The sequence below is a fragment of the Sceloporus occidentalis genome, unplaced genomic scaffold, assembly GCF_023333645.1.
Source record: "Sceloporus occidentalis isolate IW3139 unplaced genomic scaffold, rSceOcc1.0.p SCAF_30, whole genome shotgun sequence".
NCBI classification, from domain to species: Eukaryota; Metazoa; Chordata; class Lepidosauria; order Squamata; family Phrynosomatidae; genus Sceloporus; species Sceloporus occidentalis.
Window position 1 is genome coordinate 1,208,301 of NW_028317010.1, and position 27,549 is coordinate 1,235,849.

The window sequence follows — 27,549 nt, forward strand, 5'->3', positions numbered from 1 at the left end:
GACAAGCAAGGTTCCCAGTATCACCGATGACACAAATAAGGGAAGGCAGATATTTTCCATCAAATGCTATACTATCTATTAGTATACCTCACTTCTCTTCCAACCACACTTTCTAATCTACTCTGGTGGTTATTTATCTGAATGTTTTTTTTTATCATATTAAAAATGCTTTTATGACTTCTCTCCGTGTTTTTGTATTTCAGAGGTCAGTGCTCTTAAAAATCCAGATGCATGTCATGTTCTTCAACCTGCTCTCCTTGTCCTGAGCCATTGAACATTCAATTATTCCTACATGGTCTGCTTTTCATGTTTATCACTAAACTCTCAGAAATTGCGTGAGTGGGAATTTATCTTCTGCAAACCACCACATCAGTACCCACGGGATTCCACTCTGAGGGAGACAACAGCTGGAACTTTCCGCTTGAGCCTGTTGAAGTCTTTAGCGGACCTCCATAGCCAGATCTGCAGCTCCTTCAACAACCAGAAGTCCTCCATCTTACGTAGAAAGTCATTACCTCTACCATAGCCCATGGCTGGGAGTGGAGAGGAAGTAGCAAGTTCTTGTGGGGGCTGATACCCCAGGGAAGACATCACTCCAGCAATGCTAACCACCAGGCCTTGTAAACTGGTGCAAAATCGGCCAAGGCTCCGTCGCAGTTCTGCACGTGCCACCTCACCATCAATGGACCGTAGATAACAGAGAAGAAGGCTATATGCCCGGTGATTTTCTGCCAAACGTAATCCATCATTTAGATTCCTCCACATGTGAAAGTCCACAGAGGCACTAGGTATTGTTTCTGGCCCCCCAGCACGTGGTGGATTGAAGTCTGGGTCATTAAATGGAGGGCCAAGATAATTTAACTGCAAATGTAAGAAGTATAGGGATTAGTATATCACTCAGCCAGGAAAAGAACTTAACCCTATTTCACACCATCCTTCACAAAACAGTATGAACAATCTTCAATATACAAATTTTCTGACATTCCTAGTGGCAACACGTCATAGAAACATAGAATTTTAGGGCATATAAGAACCATTTGGCCCATTTAGTCTACCAAATTTTCCTGATGTGAGGTGTTTAAACCTCTATTAGTCTTTTCAAGTAAACTTTCCTCCTGTACTTTGTAAAATCCCTTTAACCCCTTCAGGACCGACGTTTGCAAACTGCGACTTCCCTTGAAGACCGCAGTTTTTTTTTAAATATTTAAATTCCGTGCTCGTGATTCGCTTCAAAGCGATCACGTGCACGGAATTGAGGTGGAGTGGCTGCCACGGATCGCTGGGGACACCCAGCAGTCAGTAGCAGCCGCCCCTTGCGATCCCAGCGCTCATAGCGACGCTGGATCCCGCATCATCAATGACGTATCTGGTAGTCCCAGTCTGCTGGTGACCTTTGACCAGGAAGTACCAGGTACGTCCCGATCTTGAAGGGGTTAATTATTTAAATGTTGTGTCTGCCCTCTCTCTTCTTTCCTCCAAGCTATATATATTAAGATCCTTTTATCTTAATGATAATTTCTCTCCTACAAACTACTTACCATTTTTGTAGCTCACCTCTGAACTCTCTGCGTCAATACTCTTCTGGAGGATTATTGTACACAATAATCTAGGTGAGGCCTGATGATAGATCTGTAAAGGGGCCTCCCTCTTTCTGATACTAATGCCTCTCCCTGTCCAACCCACCTCCCTGCTTGATTTTTCAGATGCTTTATTGCATTGTCTGCTTACCTTTAACGCATCAGAAATAATTACTCCTAAGTCCCTTTTTTCCCCATTGTCACTGACAGAACAGTGCCCCCAAAGCTATTTTCTGCCTTGGGGTTTTTACGTCCCAAGTGCATTGATTCACATGTATCCACATTAAAATGCAGCTGCCACACTCTCGACCGTTCTTCTAACATACTTAAATCATTTTTCATTTGAGTTGTTCCACCCAGAATGTCTACCCTGTTGCAGGCCTTTGCATCATCTACAAAAAGAGATACCATACCATTAAAATATTAAAAGTACAGGTCCCAATACTGATCCCTATGGTACCCCACTAGTAAGCCCTTCCTCTGAATATACACTATTAACCTTCTGCCTCCTATCACTCAACCATTACCTTATCCATTCAACTACTCCGGCATCCAAACCCAAAGACTATAATTTATTTATGTCTTTAATTGGGGAAAGTGTTAAATGCCTTACTGAAATCTAGATAGGCGGTATTGACAGCTCTTCCCTGGTCTATTATCTTAGTTCCCAGTCTAAAAAAGTAAGTTAAAAAGCATCTTCCTGTAGTAAACCTTTGTTGTTACTGATCATGCAAACCATTTACTTCCAGATATTTAATATCCTTTAGTATGGTTTCTGTTAATTTGCGAACTACCGATGTAAGGCTTACTGGTCTATAGTCGGCCAAGTCTTCTCTACCACCTTTTCTGTGTGCAGCAGTACTACGGTTGCCAACTTTCAGTCTTCTGGAACTACTCCTGTCATTAGTGACTGGTTAAATAGGTGTGCTAGAGGGTTTTACCAGGACACATCAAAGCTCTTTTAATATCCCTGGGTGTATCCCATCAGGTCTAGGATTTGCCTGTTTTTACTTTGTAGAGTTCCAGTAGAACGCCTTCCTCTGTAAACACAGGTGTTTCACATGTCACCCTATTTCTCTTGGCTAACAAGGGTCCCCCACATGCATCCATCTTTAACCTCATATATATAATTCTCATCATTTTTCTTTATTTAATTATTCTTGATTTAGATTTTTTTCTCTCACTTTAATATCTAAAAAGTTGTCTCACCCTTTTTTGTCATACATCTATCCACCTCAGACTAGCCTCTACCTCGACGTCAGATTCAGCCAACCTGTATGGGAGACATAACGATCTCACATACACCACTGAATACTGAAACATCGCAAAAACATAGCCAATATTAAGAAGCTTTGCTACCCATGTAATCTTAGATTTCCTGCCAACCCATACCCCAAAATCACTACCACACTTATGAATATACTCATATAATTAGAAGTGGATCATATCATAACTTTGTTATAAGCAAAAATACTAAAAATGGATCTGCCACTTTTTTCAAATACTATGTACCCTAAGCCTTACATTTTTTTTGAATAAAAAAAAATAAACACAACAAATTAATTGAATGTTACCATGTATATTAAACAAATGTTGTATACTTTTGGTTTTGCAATGAACTTAATATGATTTCAGGCACCCATGTTTTCCCAGGGGCCTATTAGGCTCAACTAAGCACTTAGGTTTAAATATATATACTGGTTTTCTCCTTGAGCACAAACTGACACAGTGGATTTGTGTATCGTGGATAACAAGTGCACATGCTTGCTGTCTGTGTACCATAGGGCCAACAATTAATTCTGCCATTATAGAACAGCACCTTTGCTTCATCTACACCAGTTGCCGGGGGTAAATGTGTTTGTTATTTTTCTGTATGGTCTCACAGGCCACAATCTCAAATAGAAAAATGCTTTGAAACAAGATGAATCTTGGAAAATACTTGTGTACACGATAGCTGTAATTGTCACCGCAAAGTCACAGCACATTGAAGCTTCAAGTGCATGTCCTTCTCCCTTCTGTGTATAGGTGTGTGTAAAGGCAGTCGTGTGTAATGGCAGTTTGTGTGTATATGTGTGTTTATGTGCAGCTGTGTGTAAAGGCAGTGTGTAAGGGCAGCGTAAATAAAATAACCTCTGTAAAAAAATATATATAGCTGGGGGGCACAATTTTCCATTCTTGCCTCAGCCGCAAAAGGTGCTAGCTATAGCTCTGTTTTACACAGTAACCTTTATTTAAAGTCTAAATAAAAAATATGCATAATTAACCCCTTAAGGACAATGGGCGGTCCCTTAACCCATTGAAAACAATGCATTTTGAGCCCGTACATATACGGGCTTTGTCATTAAGGAAAAATGTAACAAAAAACAAAGATAACTCCAGCTCACCATTTAGATGTTTTGCAGAGACGCTTCAAATTGCAGGGAGCAAGGGATAGAAGGCCGAGCCATATCCTCGGTTAATCCAAATAACAATGTAGATAGAAGATCCAGCTCCACAAATAAGGGTTTAAAAATTCAAAATTTAATTAGACCAGTTAAAACATGATAGACAAAAAAAGAGAAAAAAAGAGATGTGCTCAAGTGATTGAGAAACAATACGCCAACGCGTTTCAAACCTTACGGTTCTTAATCATGGCTTAAGAACCGTAAGGTTTGAAACGCGTTGGCGTATTTTTTCTCAATCACTTGAGCACATCTCTTTTTTTCACTTTTTTGTCTATCAGAGCTGGATCTTCTATCTACACTGTTATTTGTCATTAAGGGGTTTATATATTTACACTGATTGTCAGGGTTCAGCCCCAGCCCTGGAAACTGCCAGGCATGGCCGCCCCTTTAAGAGGTCTGTCTGGAGTTGAACTCCTCTCCACAGCTTGCTGTCTTGTTTAACTGTGTCTGTATTTTATGTACCTTTGCCCTCTTTCCCTTATACATCTGAGGATCTCAGCTCCTCACTCTATCCCCTGTAATCCTTGCCTTGTTCCCTGTCCTTTGTGGCATCCTGTACCATGTTTGTATTATCTGGCTATGTATATAATCAATGTTCTGTGTATTTATGTTCAGCTGTGTATTTATGTTCAGCTGTGTTTTGTTAAACCATTACCCTGCCTCCCTCACCTGAAGCCTAGACAACTCACACCTGATCTAATGAACAGGCTTTATATCCCTGCCTCCCAGTAACAGAGGTGTGAGTTCATTAACTTCTTTGGAGCCATAGTTCTTGCCAGATGCTGGATCTGTCTGTTACACCTACCTACCTACCTACCTACCTACCTACCTACCTACCTACCTACCTACCTACCTACCTACCTGTTACCTCTTTAACCCGGACTGCCTTTTGGATTTACCCTTTTGCCAGCCTGTTACCTGTTTGACCCGGACTACCTACTGGATTTCCCCTTTTTGCTTATACCTGTCCCAGACCCTTTTGAATACTTACCTGGACTTTTCTACCCTCATACTCCCCAGCAGTCTGTATGCATGATATGCCTCCTACTCTGCCGCTTCTGGTGAGATGTCTTGCTTTGCTTTGTGTAATATAACCTATAACCAAACATTCCACTTGTGTCATTTGTGAAGTTTGTTTCAATCACTGTGTTCTGGACTCCAACATCCAGTTAAGGACTGCAATATGATGAGCCTGACACTGATTTTACAGCTTCATTTGTAAGTAACGGGAGATCAGAGGACCTCCCCATCAGGCCAATGGTCATACCTAGGAACTTTCTAAATAAGGCGGCCATAAGACTCTTGAAATAATAACCCTTTAATAGCACAAAATGGCTCTAATGCCTGTCCTCATGGAAACATTGACATATCATTATTTAAAGATACAATTGAGTTGCATGCATTCAAGCAGGCATAGTCTCTGAGACCCTGAGATTTGGGCAAAATCCTTGAGACTCATGGTCAAATCCTGAGAGTTTCTGTGTATTTCCATGATGACTGTTGGGAGGTATGTGTCTTATAAAATTACTGCATGGTAGATTCTCTACTCACTAAGCATCTTGTTACTTCACCAAGCTGTGCCCCGATAAGCACAACTTGAAGGTTCCACCCTTCTGCAAATTTAGCGACTCACAAAAACTCTTTAAATCTAACTTGTAAGGAACTTAACATTAACTGACAGTTTTTGGGGTTTTTTACAAGCTCATTTCCGAACTCTAAAACGTGAATAGCAGAGAACAACTGCCATGGTGTAAAACATGGAGCATTCCTTATAATATTACTTTAACTCTCTGTGAGGTTTGAGCTGTGCATTCAAATCTGATCGCATGGCTCATTCTGTCCTCTTTTACATATGTGCCTGTGGCATGCATAGGGGGGTACCTAAGAAACGTAATTAAGGTGTTAAATGTGGGGGGAGAAAGATAGGATGTCCATATCTTACTAGGTACTCAACAGTTGGAAAAAAACAGCCTGGTGCTGCTTCCATATTAATCCTGTTAGTGGCTGAGGACTAAATAATATGTAACTCTGAATAATATGCCACCACTGAAATGGTTAAGTGTGTACACATATAAACAAAACTAAAGAACACATACATATATTCAGCTCCTTCATAAGATTCAATACTATGAAGCAATTTAGAATGCACTTGTGTATACACCACAGTGTTAGCAGCTGCACCAGTAAATATGAAAAGCCTGCTATTATAGTTATAAAGGCACAGTGCCTATAAAACATGGTTTGGCTTATTAAATCCCCCCTCTTTATGCCAAACTGAAACCAGATTGTGCGTTATTATGTTTGTCTGAACGTATCAGATGTACGTAGTCTGATGCGTATTTAATATATAATATTCCTGTATAATCTAGAACTACTGGGTAAACTAAAGTATGAGAGTATTAACTACAATTCAGTACATCTCACCAGCGAAAAATAACTTTCCTGAACTGATAACTAGTTTTCCCCTCAATAAATTGTGTCTATTACCTAAATCCCTATCACAGCTTTAGCTGCTGGAGTCGTCCTACGTTTTTACAGCTCCTAAGCAAAATGATTTAGGTGACCAAACTGATAAAAATGGATACATATACATAAACAAATAAGAATAATACTTCAGGGTAGTATATTTAAAAATATTGTACTGATATACATTAAATAATGATATGTGCTTCACTCCTCTCACAAACTTTGATACTGTAAGTGTGATCATTCAGGTAGAATGAGAACCAGGAAAATAGACTGTCACAGAGAACGTGAATGGTCCACAGTGTCGAAACTTGCAGAAGGACTTAATAATAAGTAAAGAATGGTCTCAGAGGAGCAACATCCAGATACAGGTCTCTCATGTAAAGAGTTGGCATCAAGTTAAGCATACAAGCAATATATACAAGACGTTTAGAGGACAGAGGAAGTAGAGATATTATGGACACAGATTTATGGTCGCATATGGGGATGATCAAGTGGACACATAGAGATTGGAGATGTTAGTTAAGGTAGGTATTAAATGGACAAGAAACACCAGTGTAAAGGGTCAAGGTCATATGAAAAATCACTGTCAGGTGTGAGAAGTGGGAGAAGGTGGTAGAACGTGCAGAAGTTTCATGTCCAATTGTATTAAACATATCTTTAATTATAGTTGGAATGTCATGGGATGTAAGGCTATTGTAAGGGCCAGTCCGAAGCAAATACAAACTTCCTTAATTTATGTTCAGCACTTCAGAAGCAACATTGAAGTTGTGTGGAGGCTAGCAATGGAAACACAAGCATCATATCAAGTAGGTTGTGGTTGGGGCTACCTTCTTGAAAGCCAATATGGCATCATGGAAATAGTGTCAGTTCCCCTTTAAGTTGAACACTTCCACCACTAGCAAGTCATTCCAACGGAATCTTTATGGTGGCCATTTAAATGCCTGAAGCCTGGACAAGCTAAGCTATGTAAAATTTGTCTATGGCAAATCATGGATCACATAACATTATATAACTGTAAAAATCCAGTAAATCTCACCCTTTATGCAAAACTGGAACCAAACTATATACCTGGCTGTCTTAGTCGAGCTTTGTCTGAAATAAAATACTATTGTCTAGTTGTTGAAGTTTATATATATATATCACACACTAATTATATATACTGTGGCTCTGGATATCCTGGCTATTTAACTAGTTTCAGAAAAAAAATATCTAGAAAACCAGAGAGTAAGGAGGAGACCTTGAAACGATAATTATTTGTGAATGTGTGTATATAAAGCAAAGAGTGTTTATGTGAGTGTACACATAGATATGCAGATCTAGTGATACCTTGTGTGTATCTTTTATGAAAACACTGCTGATTTTTGCCTCTGGGGTAGATTACCAACTATACATGGGTAAGTTTATCTGCTTGTGTACACAGAAGGTATAAGTGGATCTGCATACTGATCACGTTTGTTTATATGCAGACATTCCTCAAATAAACACAGAACTTCATCTCATCAAAGACCTGCACACTTTTACTCTACACCAATGAAGACTGTCAAACATACTCTCATATAAAGTTCTGCACAGAGAACCTTGTGTTGTTTCACAAGAGTCTAACAAAGTAAAAGTCTAGAAACGTACCTAGCGACATTGCTGTCACAATTAATTTCCCAGTAATCTGGCAGTCTGATAATACTGTATAGGTTCTTGGCCTATCTGTCATGCTTTTGTAAAGGGGTACGCTTGAACACGCTTGATTGGGTTGGTATGTAATGGATATGTATATTTTTACAACACCAGTGCCCCATGTGCTGGGGCAATCTGGTAATTTTTAATTTTGTATTCTCACTGCAACTTTTTGTTTTGTGCACATGAGACACAAGGCTTGATTAAGGTTATTCGTGGTTTGGCCCCATTGGAGCTAGGTTCCAAAAAGATCTTTTGCCACCACCTCCATCTGAAGACTTCAGTGTTTCTCCTATGAAGGGTGGACCATGAAGACCTAGCTTTCTGACGGGGCAACATATCCCTCAGGGGAATGCACATCAGGAAGATAAGGATTGGGGTCTTGGTTATGCACATGGCACGATTGCCTTCACCTTTCTTCAGAGACAATGGGAAAACATCATAGCTTGAGCTTTGGAAAAGAAAAAAAATCCTTCTGATATCTGTTGTGATGTCTGCCTAAGCAGATCATTCAGGGCAAAAGTTTAGGAAATATTAAAAAAACTGCGACCAAGCTGAAATGTTATTTTACTTTAGTTTGAACATAGTATACAGAATCATCTTTTATTGATGTCTAGGACTTGTCTTATACTGACTGCACTTTAATGTATGATGTGTATGATACTAGCACTGTTTTATAAATCAACTTATTAACGCTTGACAGAATAAAGTGCCTGTTTATGGTATACAGTGTGCAGGGTTTCCAGGGGTCTGGTTTTGAAGTAGACTGTCCAGTAGTTGGGAGTTCACCCATGAAACCAGTTGAGTTTATTTCAGCTCATCAGTGGCTTAGAGCACACTTACTTTGAAGGCATCTTACCAATGTATTAGCTATGCATTACAGAAAACCAGATTGTCCCATTCTGCGTGATAATCTTGGGAGAGTTGGCCTTAATACTGCACACTGTGCACGGTTAAGTCTATGAGATGCAGGTATTAGTTTAATTTACAATTTAGTTAATACTGTAAGTCCCTTTGCCCAAGAAACAATAAAAATACGTGGATTCCTTTTTTATAACATCAAGCCTATATAAAATTCAAAACATCAGTAATGCAACACTATACAAAAATTATCAATTTTACAACAATATAACTTTATATAGCTTCTAAGATGATATTAAGCACCAGGGACAAAAATGTAAATCAATAGCATACATTGGTTGATAAAGACTAATAAACAATTTTTTTGACAAACATGAATTTCGCCTGTGTCCCAGAAAGTATTTTGTAAGAACACATCTCTTGCATGGCAAATAGCTTGAGAAAGGGAAGCGGCAAATGCATATGGAAAATTTGGCAGAATCCCCCCCCATGTCTTTGCAAGAAGACACCACAACAATTTCAATGGACCAATCGGCTATTTTATGCACGTATTGGCTGAAGTGTCCCTTTATAGAGTTAATGTATGGTGAGACCATGCTACTATTTTAATGCATGATATAGGGAAAGGTATATGCTGTAATATTGACCCGGATGCATAATGATGCCCCTTTAATAATAGTCACCATAAAAAGAGACTACAGACATGATAATTCCTGTGAGTTTGTTGTCAGTCCCTCACTCAATATTATGAGACAGGTCTCAAAATGCAGAATATTTCTATTATTTGTACCAAATCCTAAGGCAATGAAGATAAGTAAACAAGAAAAAAGTGAAGTAGAATGATGGGAAAGTTCAAATGACAGATGACAAGAAGTGGAATAAAATTATAACCATGGTCTGAATTTTCTATAAAAAGGGAAGGTACATTAGAATAAGAATGCAGATAATGTGTGAGCAGTACTATGAAAATGAAGACGGCATGATAGAAAGAAGCAGACGGAGGGAAGAGAGGGAAGGGGGAGGATGGAAAGACAGAGAGCCAAGTTGGAGTGGTCTGAGGAGAGACAGACAAGGAGCGCTGCCTTTAATCACTCAAAGTTTACACAGTGTGTAGAAAGCGAGACCGCTGCCATCTCTTATATTTTAACCAGGCCCTCTCACAGTCAAAACATCACTGCCTCTCACTTCAGTTCAATCCTGTCTAATTTTTACTATAGCAGTATTTATCTCTGACTGTTACCCTGACATTGGTCAGTGCTGGGACACTCAAAACTTTCATGTCTCTCATTTGTAATATCTCCGAATGGCTCATTTTTTCCAGTAATGATTTTCTTGTGTACATCTGTCTCTTTTTTCTCGCCCTCTTCTGGCTCGGTATAACGGAAGCGGTCTCATTTTAGACAGCATTGAGCCAAACATCTTGAGAACTGGAGAGAGTGAAATGTGTGGAGACGAGAGGGTCTTATAAACCAATGTATACAACGCTGCACCTGTGTTTATGTGTATACACCAGTGAGGTTGTGTGTGTTGAAGAATTTATGTGTTGAGCAATTTGACTGCAACACTCCCGTGAATACCTCCTACATACAACATCCTGTCAGTAATCAGACACTAAAGTATAGTATTTGGTGGCAGACGAGAATTAAGTGACATACCTAGTCAATTGCCTTCACTCAAACGTGGCTCTTTAATGTAAGTAAATGTCCTCATTAGCTGTTCCAAAATAAGAATTGTCTTTGTGCGCCACTATTTTTAACAAACACATTCACAATAAAGACAAGCATGCATATAGAATTTTTGAAATTGTAAAGTTGCTGGTTTATCAACGGACATACAAATAGATTATGTCCAGCCGATGATTCATTGTCACAGAGCACAGCCCTCTCCGATATATACTCATAGAGACCAAAAGGATCTTAACCATCTACTGGTTTACAAGGACCACACTGGAAGTCATGAACTCCTGCCCTTACTGACCACCCTCTCACACTTCAAGATTTCAATGGCACTGGCAGGTCAGTCAGTAAATCCCAAACTTTTGGGGACCAAATAATTTACTATACAACCCAGGGAAAAACTCTTAGGGAGAAAAAAAACGAATTGACCATTTAAAAGAACAAGGAAATGCCGTATACCATGCCAGAAATTCGAGGAGCCAGAAAACACGGCTACCTGGCTCTTGAACTTCATCCTAAAATCATTATTTTGATTACAGTACATGCATCTCAGTCTTATACATCCTTATCGGTTTTTCAAGCCAAATTATATCCCACCAAAAAGGTGCCAGGTCATTGTCCCCCAGACTGGAATTCAGTAAGACAAAATCTTGTCATGTTCTAGGTTCCAGACAACCTCGATTTATGTTATGAAACTTCTACAATACAAGACCTTCCTAAAAGTGATTTTTCTATCCCCCTTGGTTACCACAGACAAATACATAAATATATTTTAACAAACGGACCATAAATACTAGAAGATGTCACACCTCGGAAGGCAGTGACATGATAAACCAGTATCCATCCTATGTGACAACATGATCATTATCTATCCAGCGGCACACACTTGAAGTTTATTTTCGTTGGTTACACATGGTTCCATGACCCAGCTGCCGCCTCCAATAATTTCATATGGTGCATTGTTTCCTATCTGTAGACATTATTTTTTTATTTTGTTTCCTCTTCATTTGGTACCTGTTTGTTCATGTTTGCTAAGTAGCTGATAAGCTGAGGATGCAAGTGGCTTGTAAAAGCAAAAAAACTTACATAGCCTTACATCCCATGACATTACAACTTTAATTAAAGATATGTTTAATACAATTGGACATTAAACCTCTGCACCTTCTACCACTTTATCCCACTTGTCCCACCTGACAGTGTTTTTTCATATGACCTTGACCCTTTACCCTGGTGTTTCTTGTCCATTTTAATACCTACCTTAACTAACATCTCCAATCTCTACACAGAGGCTACTAATGTCACAAAGAGGATTATAACTGTAAGGCATTGTCAAGATTTCAAGATCTGCCCCCCACCCTGAAAAAAGTTAATACTTACATATGGACCAGCCAGGGAGCGCAACTGATGCTCCAAGTACTTGGTGAGATCGTAGCTTTTTTGAATGGAGGTTCGAGCAAGAGGGTCTGTCACATTTAGAGCATTAAGAGAAGCCATGTGCAGGATGGACACCAGCATTGCACACAGGACTCTGTAGGAGCCCACTTCAGAGAGAGACGGAGAGTTTGGGGCCGAGAAAGAAAGAGATAAACAAGAGGGAAAAATATGCAGAAATTGGTCATTACAAATTGGCGGATAATTTTTTATTTATTTTTATTGATGTTTTATATTCAAACATTTTACCACACATGATTGATATATATATATATAAGAATACAGGCAAATAGATAAATCAGTCACCCCTGAATGAAAGGTGTAAGGGCACCTTATACAGGTGCGCACAAACGTACACTACGTCAGGCTTAAAAATTACCTATTGACTGTGGTCAAAGGAGTACTTTACTGCTACAGAGATATGGCCACCCCATAGTCATTTATTATAGATTATTATTTTCAGCAATAAAAAAAACCACAAACTATTTCTACATGTTTCCCTTACGCATAGCCCTTCAAATAACCTATGATACTATATGAGGTCATTAAAGTCATTATTTCTTGGGTTCATTGGGAAATGTTTTTCTTCACATCTCAAGCTATTTTACACAGCAAACGTAGCACACATATTTTTTAGTCATTGACATTTTCCTATTGACGTTGAGTTACTTTGGAATCAGAAGTTCCTGGGTTACATGGTGACACACGCAATTAGTACTGAAAATCGATTTTTTGATTAAGAACACACACTCGCATATATATAATGAAATCTCTCCCGTTCTCTCGCTGGTTGCCCTGAATCTCTGTGTTTCTGTTTCTCTCTCTCTTTCTGTTTTTACATGTAATAGGAAGCACATGTGGGCTTTTTAAGAGTGAGAGGAAAGAGAGGGAAATGAGAAAGACAGGAGTTGATGAGGCACAAGGTTCGACAAAAAAATAATAATTAATAGCTACAGACAAATATGACAAGTAAAAGAGTTAACACTATTATTATTATTATCATCTTTTATTTATATAGCACTTCTTACAATACATTTATTCAAGGGGGCATGACAAGACTAGAATGGACAGAGTAACACAAACCGATACATTAGGCGGAGAGAGCCCTGCTTACGTGAGGACAAACATAAGGCAGAGAGAAAGGTGAGAGGTGGTTTGGGGTTGTATCAGTGACAGGGAAGGTCTAGCAGCTTCTCTGAAGAAGTTGGTAACAGAAAGATGCAATTTAAGAAAAAAAAAATGAATGGATAATGATTAATGAATGGCATTTGGAGAAGACAAGAAAATTCTGTCAGTAGCTGATGGGTATCATTGTGAAGTAAAGTAAGGAGGTGTAGTAGATTCGGTGAGCGTAAGATATCAAGTGCAGGTACAAATTGCAGATATAAAATGTTTATTATTTCCATTTAAAGGGATCAAAATGCGTTAAATGTTAATTGATTTTATATTGGACATAAAGAGAGCATAAAAACATAGGGCCATAGAGTATGAAAGCAGAGAAGCCTTTTTGGTCCATCTAGACTTCCCATTTGTTCTTGCTGTAAAGACTCAAACCTTAACCAGTACTTGATCTCATCTTAGATGGAGGATAGACATATGCCTATTCCATGTATGATTTACTTCCCTTACCATTTTAATCTCTACATTTTCTCCTGGTAGGCTGCTCCAGTTATCTACCACCCTCTCAGTAAAGTAAAAATCCCTTGCGGTACGTCTAAGCCTCCGACACTCTAAGATTTTTCCACCATTTAGTTGTAGTCTATTTGCAGTGACGTACTACTTTATTAACCATATATTATGTAGTGTCAACTCAAGTCTGCTGGCAGGTGGAGCTCACAGGGGTTGGTCCTTTATAATGCATTATTGTGCAGCTCATTGTTTAGAAAATAAGCCCCACAACCAACAGAGGCAGAGACAGGGAGGACAGTAGATAGATGAATTATAGAAGATTATAAAGCATGTGGAAGTGGAGAAGACACAAGGCAAAGGAGAGGAAGTAAGAACAAATTAAAAGAATAACTAGAAGCTAAAGAGAAGAAAAGGGGACAAAGGAGCAAAACAAAAATGCTGAATGACAGAGATCAATAGTGTGAGTTAGAGAGGATTTTAAGGGTGAAAGTTGGGCAGAGTACAATAAATTAAGAAGACCGGAATGTATGCTTCAGAGTATAAAATAAGGAGATGCCAAAGAGATGGAGGAGCATGAAGATGTGATAGAGGAGATGAATGGAAGCAAAGACTGATGAAGATGGAGACACAAAAAGTACATAAGAAGTAATCAACACTTCTTGTCAGAGAGGACCTGCACTATTGTCCTTTTGCTGTTCTGGGAGGAGAGTTTTTAGAGATGTCACAATCTGTCTTTGATATTGACAGTCTCTTACAAGTGTCTGTCTCAAGGGCTGCTCTCAAGTTTCAGCCTCATATGACACATACCTCCCCTCCCCTTTAACTCCCATTTCTCTCTTCCCTACCACTGATTCCCCTTGTGTCTTGTCAATAGTCCATCATGCGTTCTTGCCTTTTATTAGAGAGATGTAGTGGGATCAAGAAAAAAAAAAATAAAACATAGAGAGACACAGGGTGGAAAGGCACATTGGGAGACAATACGCTGCAAAAGAAACAGGAAAAGCAGAAGAATGGGCAGGGTATGACAGGCAGACAAAAACAAAATAGGTAAAAAGTTTTTCAAAACAGTGATGTAATCGTAACAATGAAAACAAAAATGTTTCTTAGAAGACCACGCGTGATAACCTTTGGTGTGTAAGAGACCGCTGACCAAAGTGGGATTGATATTCCAAGAAAGGATGCAGTGAGCTAAGTCAGAAAAAAGTGTCCTGATGACGGCCCAACCAGATGAGGAACAGCAAAGAAACGCAGAGAGAGAGAAAAAGGAGAGCTAACCAGGTACCTGTGATAAGCAGCATGTCTGGGCCCAGGGTGGCTAGTGAGTGCTGGTCGCTAGTAGCCCAGCTGTCTTTCTAGTAGTCAGGGCAGAGAGTGCCATCTCTCTCTCATACCTTCCTTTAAAAACCAGGCTGGGTGTTCTGTGGAAGAGGGGGGAGGGAGAGGAGGAGAGTGCGAGGAGAAGGGGGGCAGGAATTTTTGAGAGGGAGAGAGAATTGGAGCCTCTCCCCTGACGTCATATGAGTAACCAGAGAGAAAATAGAGAAAGAGAGGAAGTAGAGAGAGAGAGGAAGAAAGTTATAAAAGTCAGAGAAAGTGAGAGACCGAGGAAAGTAGAAGGTGAAGGAGGAGGAGCGAAGAAGAGAGAGTGGAGAGAAGAAACAGGCAATCCCGATAAACCTTAACTTGTTTCTTCCTCACGTCCTTATTTGAGGTAAAGAGGAAGAGTATCTTTAGCAAATTCACAGCGAAGAGAGACTGGTACCCCATAAAGCCACATCCCCGTCTCATCTATCAGTACATTATAAAAAAAAGTGTCTCCCATTTTCTTCCAAACTGATTTGACTCTGCGCAAATACTCACAGGTTTCTCGTACAGTGATTGACAAAGAGACCAATTTGCCCTAACTGCTTGCACTCTAACGCAAGTTGCTTTGTTTTCTTACAAAATAAAAGCAGACTTATTGAAGGGAGTGAGGCAGACGTAGCCACAATTACTGTCCAGTCTCCGCCTTTTTATCACAACTGGTGGCCCATTACAGGGTTTATTGTCCGCACCTGTATTAATAAACAGAGTAAAGAAATTACAGTATATATTATCTGGCATAACATATGGCAGTTTTTAAAATACTAAAGTACTGAGAGTTAAGGTCACAACCCAAACAAAACGGTGAAAAGTTTCATTAAAATCATCAAAGAGCTTCCATATGATGTGTTTAAAAAACCCCATACAGGCAGCTTTTTATACTGAGCTGATTGAATGGGTATGGGGCACCTAAGTAACATTAAATACACAGACATGTAGTCACATATGGCTTACCCCGTTTTAATTAAAATAAATCAATAATATGCACCTTGTAAAACCACTTGCAAGGCACACCGCTCCTCACTTCTGAAGCGCAGGCATCACATAACACAGGCTCCTAAATCAGCAGAGCAGTTCCATGCCTCTGATTCAAAATTCAGATGCAGGGGCTGGTCTCATACATTGACATCAAGACTGACATTGATGATACACTGTAACCAAACTGCTAACAATCTGTTGACATATTAGCATTAGCTTTATAATTGGTTGTCATCAGTGGCTCCTATCACTATACACAAAGTCTAACAGGCAAAATGTACTTAAAATATACAAAATAATGGTGGTAATTAAATAGTTAACTTCTAAGGAAGCCAGAGTCCCCCTGTACTATATATATCTATATATCTATATATGTATCCATATATATATATATATATATATATATATATATATATATATATATAATTATTTGAACTAGGTTGCTTGTGTTTCCTTAAACTAAGTTGCTCATATTGTGTAATATTTGTAGCCATACGGTTGCTAAAGCACACCTATCTCAACCCAAAAAGAAACACTATAATCACATAAACTCAAACTACATTCTTGACTTTGTGTATATTGATATTGTATATTTAGGGACTTAATTCCCACGTATACCCTGTGGTTACACTGTATATGGGGTGGGTGATAATCGTGTTTAGCCCCTATGTCACTCACCTCCTCCTTAGCCTAGATGTAGAGGTGTACGGGCTATCCTAACATGTAGCCACTCAAAGAAGTGCGAGCATCTCTATGTACCAGCTCTTTGAATTAAATAATGATTCATGATTAAAACACATTTTGTTAAATTTTGCCTACAAAAACTGCAAAACAAGAAAAGTCTACCTCGTTTTTATGGAAAAGCCCATCAAAAGTAGATTCCATCATGTCAAGGTGTTGGTTTAATCAATAAACATAGGTTGAATGATTTCAGCTCTTCTATTTATTATTAAAAAAACAACCCAGTGACTTTTCCTCCAACAAAGGCTTAGCTGGCCCTGCATAATGCATAGTAAAATCTGTGACAAGCATATTTCACACCTTCATTCTTTTTTACAATTTAACCATGTTTGCTTAATCATAATTTCCATTTTTGTCTTTACTGTACCCACTCAAATGATACATTGTTTTAAGGATAAATAGAGTGGTGGTTTTTAATCATATTCATAAATTTATTAAGGCTGACGTGTCAACAAATAACAGACAAAAAAACAATATTTAGGATTTAAATTTAAATAATTCTTTAATCGGTTAGGTGAGTAATAACCACATGTGTAGTTCTTAAATTTTAGAGGATGAAAATGCTGCCTTAACTTTTTAATCGTATTATTTATTTTTCTGCCCTACATTCCTGATATCTGTGTGTGCAATTAGCAAGCAGGGGGTCATCACAGATCCTAGCAGACCCTAGACAGACTGTCCTGTGTCTCTGCTACACTTATTCAGTTTATTGGAAGGTTGGGAATTCAGATTCTCATAATGACTTCTGTTTCACTCCTGCAGATGAAGGAAAGTCCATACAAACTCCTCAATATTTACTATTAAATTATAACATTGTTTCAGCATTTGTTTTTTATGATGTCATTTTGTCTCCAAAAGCAGTGAGGCCCTTTAATGCGTTGAGAAGTTTGATTATGGAAATGTTTCATTTCACCAAAGGAAGATGGAATCAGAATAGATTTTAGCTAAAATGTAGTATACAATATAATTGCATACATTAATGTAATGTTTAGGTATTCAATAGTTCATGGATTATAGACCATGTTTTAATTGTTTTTAGAGAATTTTGTATATATTATTTAGGTTAATGTAACCAATAAGATCAATTGTTAGTCCAGAAAAATAACAGATGCTTAATTTACATAGAAACATAACATTTGATAGTACATTGTACTGTGCTGTGGAATATGATGGTGCTATATTAAACAATAAATAATAACAATAGCATATAGGAACCATTTGAAGAGCCCTGACTCTATTTAGCAGTCAGGGCGGCATGTGGTTGTGGGGATAGAGGGGTCAAGAAAAGGTCAGGTTATATAACAAGGTTAGGGTTGAGGTTACATAATAAAAAAAAAAAAGGTGTGGAAGCTACTAGATGCGCTCGTGCCGCTTAGTTTGCCGCGCTTTTTGCGCTCGGGGTGTCTTGTGCCACTTAGTTTAACCGCGTTTTTCTTATCTGAGGTAAAAGGGTATCTCGCGCTGCGCTCGCGCTGCGCTAAGGGCGGGATTTTGCCTATAAATAGACCTGCTGAGGTGCGTTCGTTTCACACCTGCGGCGAACTGCTAGCTGACTGCACTGACCTCTTTGTAGCGTCTGGTGAGCGGCAGCTTTGCGGGAGAGCCAAGGGTACGAAGATGGAAGAACTTCTTCTGAGGCGCCCACCCTCCCACCCAAAAAAAAAAAAAAAAAAGAAAGAGGGTTTAAATATAATCTGTCGTGGCTTTTATTGGGGTTAAGGTTGCCCTTTCTTCTATAGGGTGAACCAGTGGTTTTGGGCTGTCCTGGCTTTAGGGCGGATGGTCTTTGAGTATTTAAGTATGGTTGCACTCTGGGGCTTGTGCCAAGAGTGCTTTATGGTTACAATGTTTATGTTGATATTATATAATTGGTTGATGTTACTCTGTAAGCTAAATAAAAGACCACGGCCTGTTTCTCCAATTCAGTTGTCAGTGTTTTTATTTATTAGGATAATACGGTATGAGTTAAGCTGTTTATTTGTGTGCATATCCCTTACAATCACATGTTTTATCTAATCTGCCCATTATTTATAATGCAAAAACTCAAGCCTTAATCAGCCCTTGATCTTGTATGTATGTATGTATGTTTCATTTTGACTGTATTACCCTCCACCATTTCTGTTGGGAGGCTATTCCACGTATCTATCACCATTAACCACATTATATCTAAGCCTCTGGCCTTCTAGTTTTAGACTATGACCTTTTATGTTAATATTTTTCTTTAAAATATACTTCCATTTATTTTAATGTTTCTATTATTTTTTTCTTCTTTTTTTCCCCTAATAGATATACAATATATTTTTATCGAAGTTGTATTATGGAGAAAGTATATATGAAATAATTGATCAAAAATAAGTGAAACTATTGGACTTTCCTCATCACTGAGTGGAAAGATACAGTATAAAAAAAAACTAAAAAAAACACTGTATGCTCATATAACATTGAAGACAAAGCATTGGCTCATAGTGTAGCTTGTTATAAAATGTTAATTTCATTTTGTTTAAAATTCATGTTATTTAAATGAATCAGTTTGATATATACTACTTGTTATGAAACCCTCTATGATATCTTTCTTCACCTCTGCCAGGAGACTGTGTGTATTTTTTTGCCAGTAGATACATCTAATTCTAATTAAAAAACAACTGACTTATTTTAATGGCTATTTTTAAGTGCTGTTCCACATGATCTACCGAATTTAACCTTTATAACAAATTGCAGCATTAGAAACATCATTCCAAGTACACTTTCAACTTGCAAATCTGCCCCAAAATAATTTTTCAATAATATAACATTTTGACTCATTTATAATTTTTCATGTGGGAATATTTGTCATGTGGTTTAAAAGTAGGCACTGGAATGTTGTTGCCATAGAAACTGACAAAAAGCTTGTCAAAATGTTCATTGTTTTTTTAAGCAATTAAACCTTCAGAGAAGGTAAAAAAAAAATGGCAGCGCTTACAAGGTTTATTTACTTTGTGTCCACAATGATTAATGCCAATTATAGTATATTAAGTGCTTTAATATGCATTATGTATCTGCAGAACAAAAAAGTTAAATCACATTTAAGAGGAGTTTCAGCGCGCCACAATGCTGTGGTCCACTTTCATGCCACTATTGGAAGTGGCCAATCGGTGGCAGGAAAATGCTCCCATTGAAGTCAATAAGAGTATTTTCTGTGCATGCACACGGGGGGTCTCATTGGGCAGGCCAGCGCTAGAGATGGCGAGTGGCTGGTATATCGCCCATGTGTTTTAACAAGTTTGGTGCAAGATTAGGAGCTGGGGGTGTAGGGAAAAAACAGAATCCCCCCCATGGACTTGGTAGCAGGACAAAACAGTAATTTAAAGGGGGCGTTTGGCGATCATATGCTTGAATTCTACGTATAATGCAAACTATGAGACACCCAGATAAACTGCTCTTGGAATTTCATTGTTTTCAAGTTTTCAGAAAAAGACCAAAAGGGGAAAAATATGTAGTAATGGAAACAGCACATAAGCACAGCCATTTTGCTTTCAGCTACACAACAGGAAAACAGTGTGTGCTTGTAATGGGAATATTTAAACATTCCCCAAGAGAGAACCTCTAGAGAATATATAAAAATATGTTTGGAAGATGTAAGGATATTCTGATATAAACAAGCTCCCCAGCAATCAGTGGGGGGATAGGAAATCCCACTGATTGCTTCCAGGAGCATATAATGAATGTAAACCTATGTTTATATTTTATTAAAAGAGGGAAAAAAATATTGGCGTCTGGGTGTATTTTATGCTTTAGGGTTGTGCAATTCTCAACAATGTTGGACTACAAGTCCTGTCATACTAAAACCTCGGAGAGCATGAGATGAGCTTTAGTGCACAGTAAAGTACAAAAGTGCGTAGACGCTGTAAACCCACAACACACAATAAGGGTTATATTATTATTATTTATTGTTTTATACAGCGCCATCAAATTCCGTAGCGTTATGCAATGGGGTTATATGGCACTTATATGGAATTTAAAACATATAGGTGGTAGGGTAGATTAATAACATTTACCAAACAAAATGCGAACATGTGGGGGGGGGGAATCAAGGCCCTGAAAGCACATTAGGACATTTGTCCCCTGGATCACGAAACATGTTACATGGAAAAGCCAATACTGAACTATTTAAAGAGGAAGTCTGATGGAAAAATTAACATTTTAGATAGTAATACAGTTTAGCACCGAAGAAAATCTGTTTTTATGTCAATTGATATTTTGGGTGTATTTCCCTGCTCCAACACCACACTGAGCTGACTTTTGCTATGGTGATTCTGAATAAGTCCTGCTTCTCCAGTGAGAACCTTTGTTCCATAGATAAACCAATCCCGTTCCCGGGATCAAAAAATACCCTTATTATAACCCCACCCTAAAACATGACTTTTATTAATATGTTTATTAAAAGGTATAACCAAAAAAAAGATTTTTAAAAACACCAGTGTCACCAGTCCTACTATAAAAGGTATACGTCACAGTAACATAAGCTGTGTAACACTAATATTAGGTGTCATACTGTTGATGGCTGCAGTCCTAACAACAGAAATAATTCAATTATGACCAGTGACAGAGGCTAATTAAAAACTCAGACAAGTAGCCCCCTGACATGTTTCGCTCCTCAGAGCTTCATCAGAGGTCTGGGCTAATGGCCATTGTTGTTAGGACTGCAGCCATCAACAGTATGTACGACCTAATATTAGTGTTACACAGCTTATGTTACTGTGACGTATACCTTTTATAGTAGGACTGGTGACACTGGTGTTTTTAAAAATCTTTTTTTTGGTTATACCTTTTAATAAACATATTAATAAAAGTCATGTTTTAGGGTGGGGTTATAATAAGGGTATTTTTTGATCCCGGGAACGGGATTGGTTTATTTGTAGTTGTAACTTACCCTTGTCCCCGCTGGGGCATTATTTTGGAATTGTATTTGTTCCATAGACTTCCATTTAAAAGTCATTGGCTGGACAGTCAAGACTGGGCCATTCTACCGCAAAGTAGTATAATAATCAGAGTCAGGGTCTTATCAAGTAGTATAGGCTAAGGTAACAGAGCTAAACATAAACATACAAATGGCTAAGACGCAACTATTTGAAGTTTTGTATTATTAAATTATGCAAAAACTTTAGAAAAGAACAGCACAATGGTTTTGAAGCAGTAGATGGGAGGCCCTTTTAAATTTACATGTGATCCCCATTGCAAATGCATGGGAACATTCTGCAGAATCCACCCATGTGCATTTAACCCTTTCCCAAACCTATTTTCCATGCAGGGTATGTGTTCTATTTATCTAGATTGGAGACATTTTCTATCACAGTATTTATTTAAAAAAAATATATTTTAAGGAATGCAAATCAAAATACTCATAAAGTTCTTTAATATACATTCTTCTTTAGGGAGGCTGCAGGGACATAGTTTACCACCTGGGATCCTGCTATTTCATTCTTATGTTGGATGTACGTTTAAACTTCAGAATTTTGCAATATTATGTGAAGATATTATTACTTTGAAGTTATAACTTACATATGGTCGACTTTATGAAATTAAAATTTTCATGCAAACACAAGGCTCTTCTTGGTAGCAGAATTAAACTTACCGGTAATTATCAATTATGGTCCCCCCCAAAAAACATGCCATACAAAATATTTTCTTAAAAAACATATTGGTTACAAATGTTGCTGTGCAGCAAAAATAAAAGTAATTTTAAAGATTCTATTTTATCTTGGCTTCAGTGATACTATATACTGTATATTGTGGTTTTACTAACATGTGTGACTAATACATAACCCAAACAGGAAGCAAAACTACATGGATGTCTTTACCTACTTTAAGTGCTAACTTGCCACTATGCAATATTATACACGTAGCAAAAATCCCTAAAAACGCTAAACTTCACTTTCAATTTCTTCAGTTTCCTAAAATATAACATGTAGTGGGGCAATGAGGTAATTTACAATGAAAAAATGAAAGTCCATGATATAGAGGTAAGATTTAGTAAGTTTATGTGGGTACCCAGTTTAGGCTTCCCGCTAATGGTAAAGGAAGTTTCCAGTAAATAAACAGACCTGAATTAAAACCTGCGGTTTGCCTGGAATAGTGAAGAGTTCACATTCAACTATACATTTCTTTGAGTGAAAGAAGTGAGGAGACTCAAAAATGTCAGATTATTGCTCCTTCACTCATTTGCCAAATATATTGTCCATTGCATGTATATATTAACCCATAACAAATCAATAAAAAACCACAGACACAGTATTGGAAATTGGATAAAATTGGCAGTAGCTTTATTTAAGTGGGTATAAGAGGCATTAACAACACAAACCATTTAATGTAATAACAACCAAATAAATTGTTATATATAATACACCGCCCCTTTCTCAGCCAGATTGTGTAACACCAAGCCTCTGTCCACACAGAGTCGACCTTTACCCCTATACAACTACGACAATATACATACATTTAAACACAAAAAAGGGAGGGGGGGTGGTACGCTCGCTCAGCAACAGCTTCTTGAAGGTTTCTCTTGAGGTAAATTTAATCTCCCCGCGCGCAGCTTATTTATTTATTTTAAAATTGCACCAATCAGCTGTGCTTATTTTCCCGCCGCTCAGAACGCTCGCTTGGTTAATCAGCTGTGCTGCAGCATGAGCGTTTGCGCGAGCGTTCTGATTCGTGCAACCTAAGACTGGATTTAGCTAACCTAGCACTTGTTTACGTGACCTAATTGCTCTATAAGAGCCACAAAATACTCACAATGCGTACATTTTCTGAAAGCAGATATTTTGTGTAATTTGGTGAAGTTCCATATTATTGTATAGCAACGTATCCAAACATAACTGCTTTGATAATGCTCTGTAAAGATACAAATAAAAAATAGAACAATCTGGGGAAAAAAAAATAATTACTATTTAACCAAATCAAAACATGGTTTAATGAAATTATGACCAATTGAATTATTTGTGGAAAATATCTGCAATATTTTCCGATAATGTACTATATACCCTAGTTTCAGTATCAATGCCCATACTTGCCATTTTGAATAAAACAAATATATTAAAATATGTTTGTCTCTGTAACTGTCACATATTGTAAGCCTAAAAAGTAACGTTGCTGATGAGCCAATGGTTCAGACTCTTGTATGTGTTTCTTTCCTTGTTTATATATTTGATTTTTTCTAATAAGCATCTGGACACAGAAATGTAAGCTATAACACTGCTTTGACTCAGTAACACACTTCTGTGATACTACTCCCCAGTGTATTTATAGTGGGTGCTCTAGCAATAGCATCACAGATATACTTCTTGTAGCCCCCTCACTTCGTCTTGTAGATAGCCTCTTATCTCTGACACCTGTCAAGCCTTACAACATGACACCACTGGAGTACACTGTACAACTGAAAGCAGTAGAGTGCAAGCCATCAAGACAACTTAGTCTCTTCTACAAGCATGTGGAGAAGAGACCCACATTGTTTTGAAACTTTGTACTTTAATTCTTTCTGCTAGCCAATAAATGCATAACTTTGAAGGTTTGCTGGGAGCGCAAATATATCACATATGTGCTTAGTATGGGGATAAGGTTCTCTCTCGTAGAGTCGTCTGTGAGTGGATTGAAAAGTTAAATGGCCGTACTGGTGTGATGGATTCAGAGCGCTCCGGGCGTCCAGCTACAGCCACGACCACGAGGAATAAAGAAAGAACCCTGGAACTGATTCGCGAAAACAGAAGGATAACGGTTGAAGAGGTTGCAGGAAAGCTGAGTGTATGATCCGCCTATGCCTTGAATCATGACAGCATTAAGTTCAGTAAAGTGTGTGCCAGGTGGCTGCCTACACAGCTGACAGAGAAGCTTAAGAGCAAGCGCTTAGACGTTTATTCCCGATGCATGATGATGATGGAAAATTGCATTGCAAAGGAAGGTGACTATGTAGAAAAGTGATGTAATTTGTTTGTGATGTAATTTTTTGATCATCCCTCGTACATACTACTTGTTATGTCCTGTCTACCCATTGTACAGAGCTATAGAATATGATGGCACTATATAAAGCAATAAATAATAATTAAGGAGTGTGTGTGTGCTGCTATGTATTTATGGTGGGGCTCCACTTCCCCAGACCCAGTAGAGAGTTTTAACTGACCCTCATGATTTACCTCCAATAACCACTGTTCTTTTTGCCTCAGAAGGACATACAGTCAGGGTGATCTTGTGCCAGATGACGTAGGTGGCTTTATAAAACCCTCTGGACTGGGAGAGTCACCATCTGTCACCCCAGAACATGAAAGTAGTTGTGGTGCCTGGCAGGGGCGCAAAGGAAGCCTCCGCAGCAGGTATGGCTTCCATCTAAGTTTGTTAACTGCAGTGACAGCTCCACTTTAACAGATAGGCATCAGAAATCCTCAACTTTTATTAAACCCTAATATACAGCCATCAGAGATGACACAATAGATTTATATAAACACAATGACAAATATTCTTTGTTAATTCTTAAAACATTGGTAAACACCTTGCATGTTATTAACAAACTATTATTTGCCCTCTATACAGCACACAATGGTCAGAAGACAAAGCCACAGAAGATGAAATTAATGGAAAATCCGTAGAAATAAAAATGTCAGATAATTGACAGCATAGTTAAAGATACAATACAAACAATACCAGGGTCATGACTAAGGAATTAGTAATTAATGGAGTCAGACTGCCGTCTGCGTGGTCAGCTAGAGAGGTCTCATTTCCGGGATGTTCATTGTCTTTCGAAGCTGTTGACCTCTTAATCATGTGACCTAGAGGATGGCATTGCTTGTGAGAAGTCTGAAGCTCTTTCATATAATCACCCATCACTCTGAATCAGCAGGCAGCGGGAATGAAGAAAAACTTTCCAACGGTCAACATTTATTATGTACTTTGTGAAAATCCTTTTATGGAAGTGTGTTTAATAAGAATTTGATTTATAAAAGCACAAACAATTTTCTCAGTAAATTCCTTCTCCCGTGCACGGTTTATAATGTCTTGAGGTTATTTTGCTTTTATTGTTCAATTCTTATATTATTGGTCATTATTTTAGCAGCAACCTGTATGCCTTTTATGCGTTTTAGTTTGTGTGCTCCTCTTTCTGTACATTTTTTATGCATATTTGCAGGTTCTAACCAAACCTTAGTGTCAAGCAGCCCATTAATGCTTCATTAATGGTGTCCACAGAAGGCTGTGAGTTTCATTAGGGTTAAAATGCAGTGCAGTCCCACTGATTCAGCTTCTTGGTAAGCAATATAACCACGCAAAGTTAGATTGGACTCACCAATGGGGTACTTTGATGTAGTGGCAGACTAAGAAATAAATGGTTATATGGTGTGATGAAATCCCCAATATTTATGCCTAACATTGGTGTTTTTTAATAGTATTTGCTGAGAATGTGCTGAATTCTTGCTTTGCTTTGTGTACTTATTGGTCATTATTCTAGCAGCAACCAAGGAATCTGAATGTGCATGCCTTTCATATGCTTTTTCAGGTTGTGCGCTCCCCTTCTTGTATATACTTTTGTTTTGCAGTACATGATATAAGAAGGTTGCAAAAAAGTTTGTGGTTGTTCAATTGTGTTGGTGTTCCGGAGAATGCCTCTGCAAACACAACTTGTCCTGATAGCGGTGAATATTTTAGAATGATATGCAATTATAGCAAACTGATCACCAAGAAGAATGCTTAGATGAAGCAAATGGGAATTCATGATTTATTTGACCCTCTAAAAACTGTGTCATTGATATCTATAACTAGTAAGGCATTAACCCCCCCCCCAGACCCCCACATTTTAGACATTTCTAAGTAGGGAAAAACAGATTTTACAAAATGTTTAAATAAGAATAAAAGAAATAAAAAGTCTTGAGTTCATAAGTAACCACATCCTTTGCTGTGACATGATTAAATAAGCTCTTGTGCAACCAATTGTCTTCAGATGTCATGTAATTAGTTGGATGGAGTTCACTTGTGTGTGATGAAAGCGTTCCAGACTTTATAAGATTATATAGAACATTTTCTGGAAGGTCCCAAAATTAGTTAGAGAGTATACCTAAGCATGCAGGACCATATGAAGAAAAATAATTTATTATAAAAGAAAAAGTCCGTCAATTAGAGCTACATTATTTAAAAATGGCCAAGCTATTAGTATACTCTGGAGGACCGTTAAAAAAGAATATTGTTCATCCATACCTAGAAAAGGCAGTCCACCATAATTCAATAAAGGAATGACTGCATTAAAATATAAACCTTTTCTTGTCCGCTAACATTTGGAATATTGGAGAAAAACCAAACAAACCAAACAAAAAAAAATGGGAAAAGAAAAATTCAGTGCGCTAAGCTAGTTCCAGGCATAAATAATACAAATGTGTAAAACAAAGCCTACCAAACAGGTGTGAGCATGCTGCAAATACAGTGTACTGGCTGCACAGTGTATAAAGAAAACAATATAAAGTTGCAACCATATATACAAATATATTAACATAAATATATAAACATAATATAAATGAGAGGAAAAAAATATGTTATGGTCTTATGAGACCAAGAGTAAAACACTGCTAGTGGTGTGAAATAATAAAACAACAAACAGAGTGGTAGGCATAACCGGGAACTCTCCGAGTTTGGTGTGGAGAATTCCGGGAGAAGCTCCACTTCTCACCGCCCATATCCTCTTTAAATGGTGGTATTTCCCGC

General features: G+C 38.0%; 1 protein-coding gene across 1 annotated transcript; it reads right to left on the reverse strand.

The window, feature by feature from the left end:
* Positions 1-369: 369 nt before the first annotated feature.
* On the reverse strand, positions 370-15,056 carry LOC149298873 (cardiotrophin-like cytokine factor 1). Its single transcript, XM_089486999.1, has 3 exons — positions 15,041-15,056; positions 12,076-12,239; positions 370-861 (listed from the first exon to the last, which is right to left on the reverse strand). Exons 1-3 carry the CDS (start codon positions 15,054-15,056, stop codon positions 370-372), a joined length of 672 nt encoding a protein of 223 aa, XP_089343125.1.
* Positions 15,057-27,549: the final 12,493 nt, after the last annotated feature.

Coding starts and splice junctions, on each gene's coding strand:
- LOC149298873 (XM_089486999.1), bottom strand. Junction 862..12,075: donor GCTCCCTGGCTGGTCCATAT/GTAAGTATTAAC, acceptor TTACATTTGCAG/TTAAATTATCTTGGCCCTCC.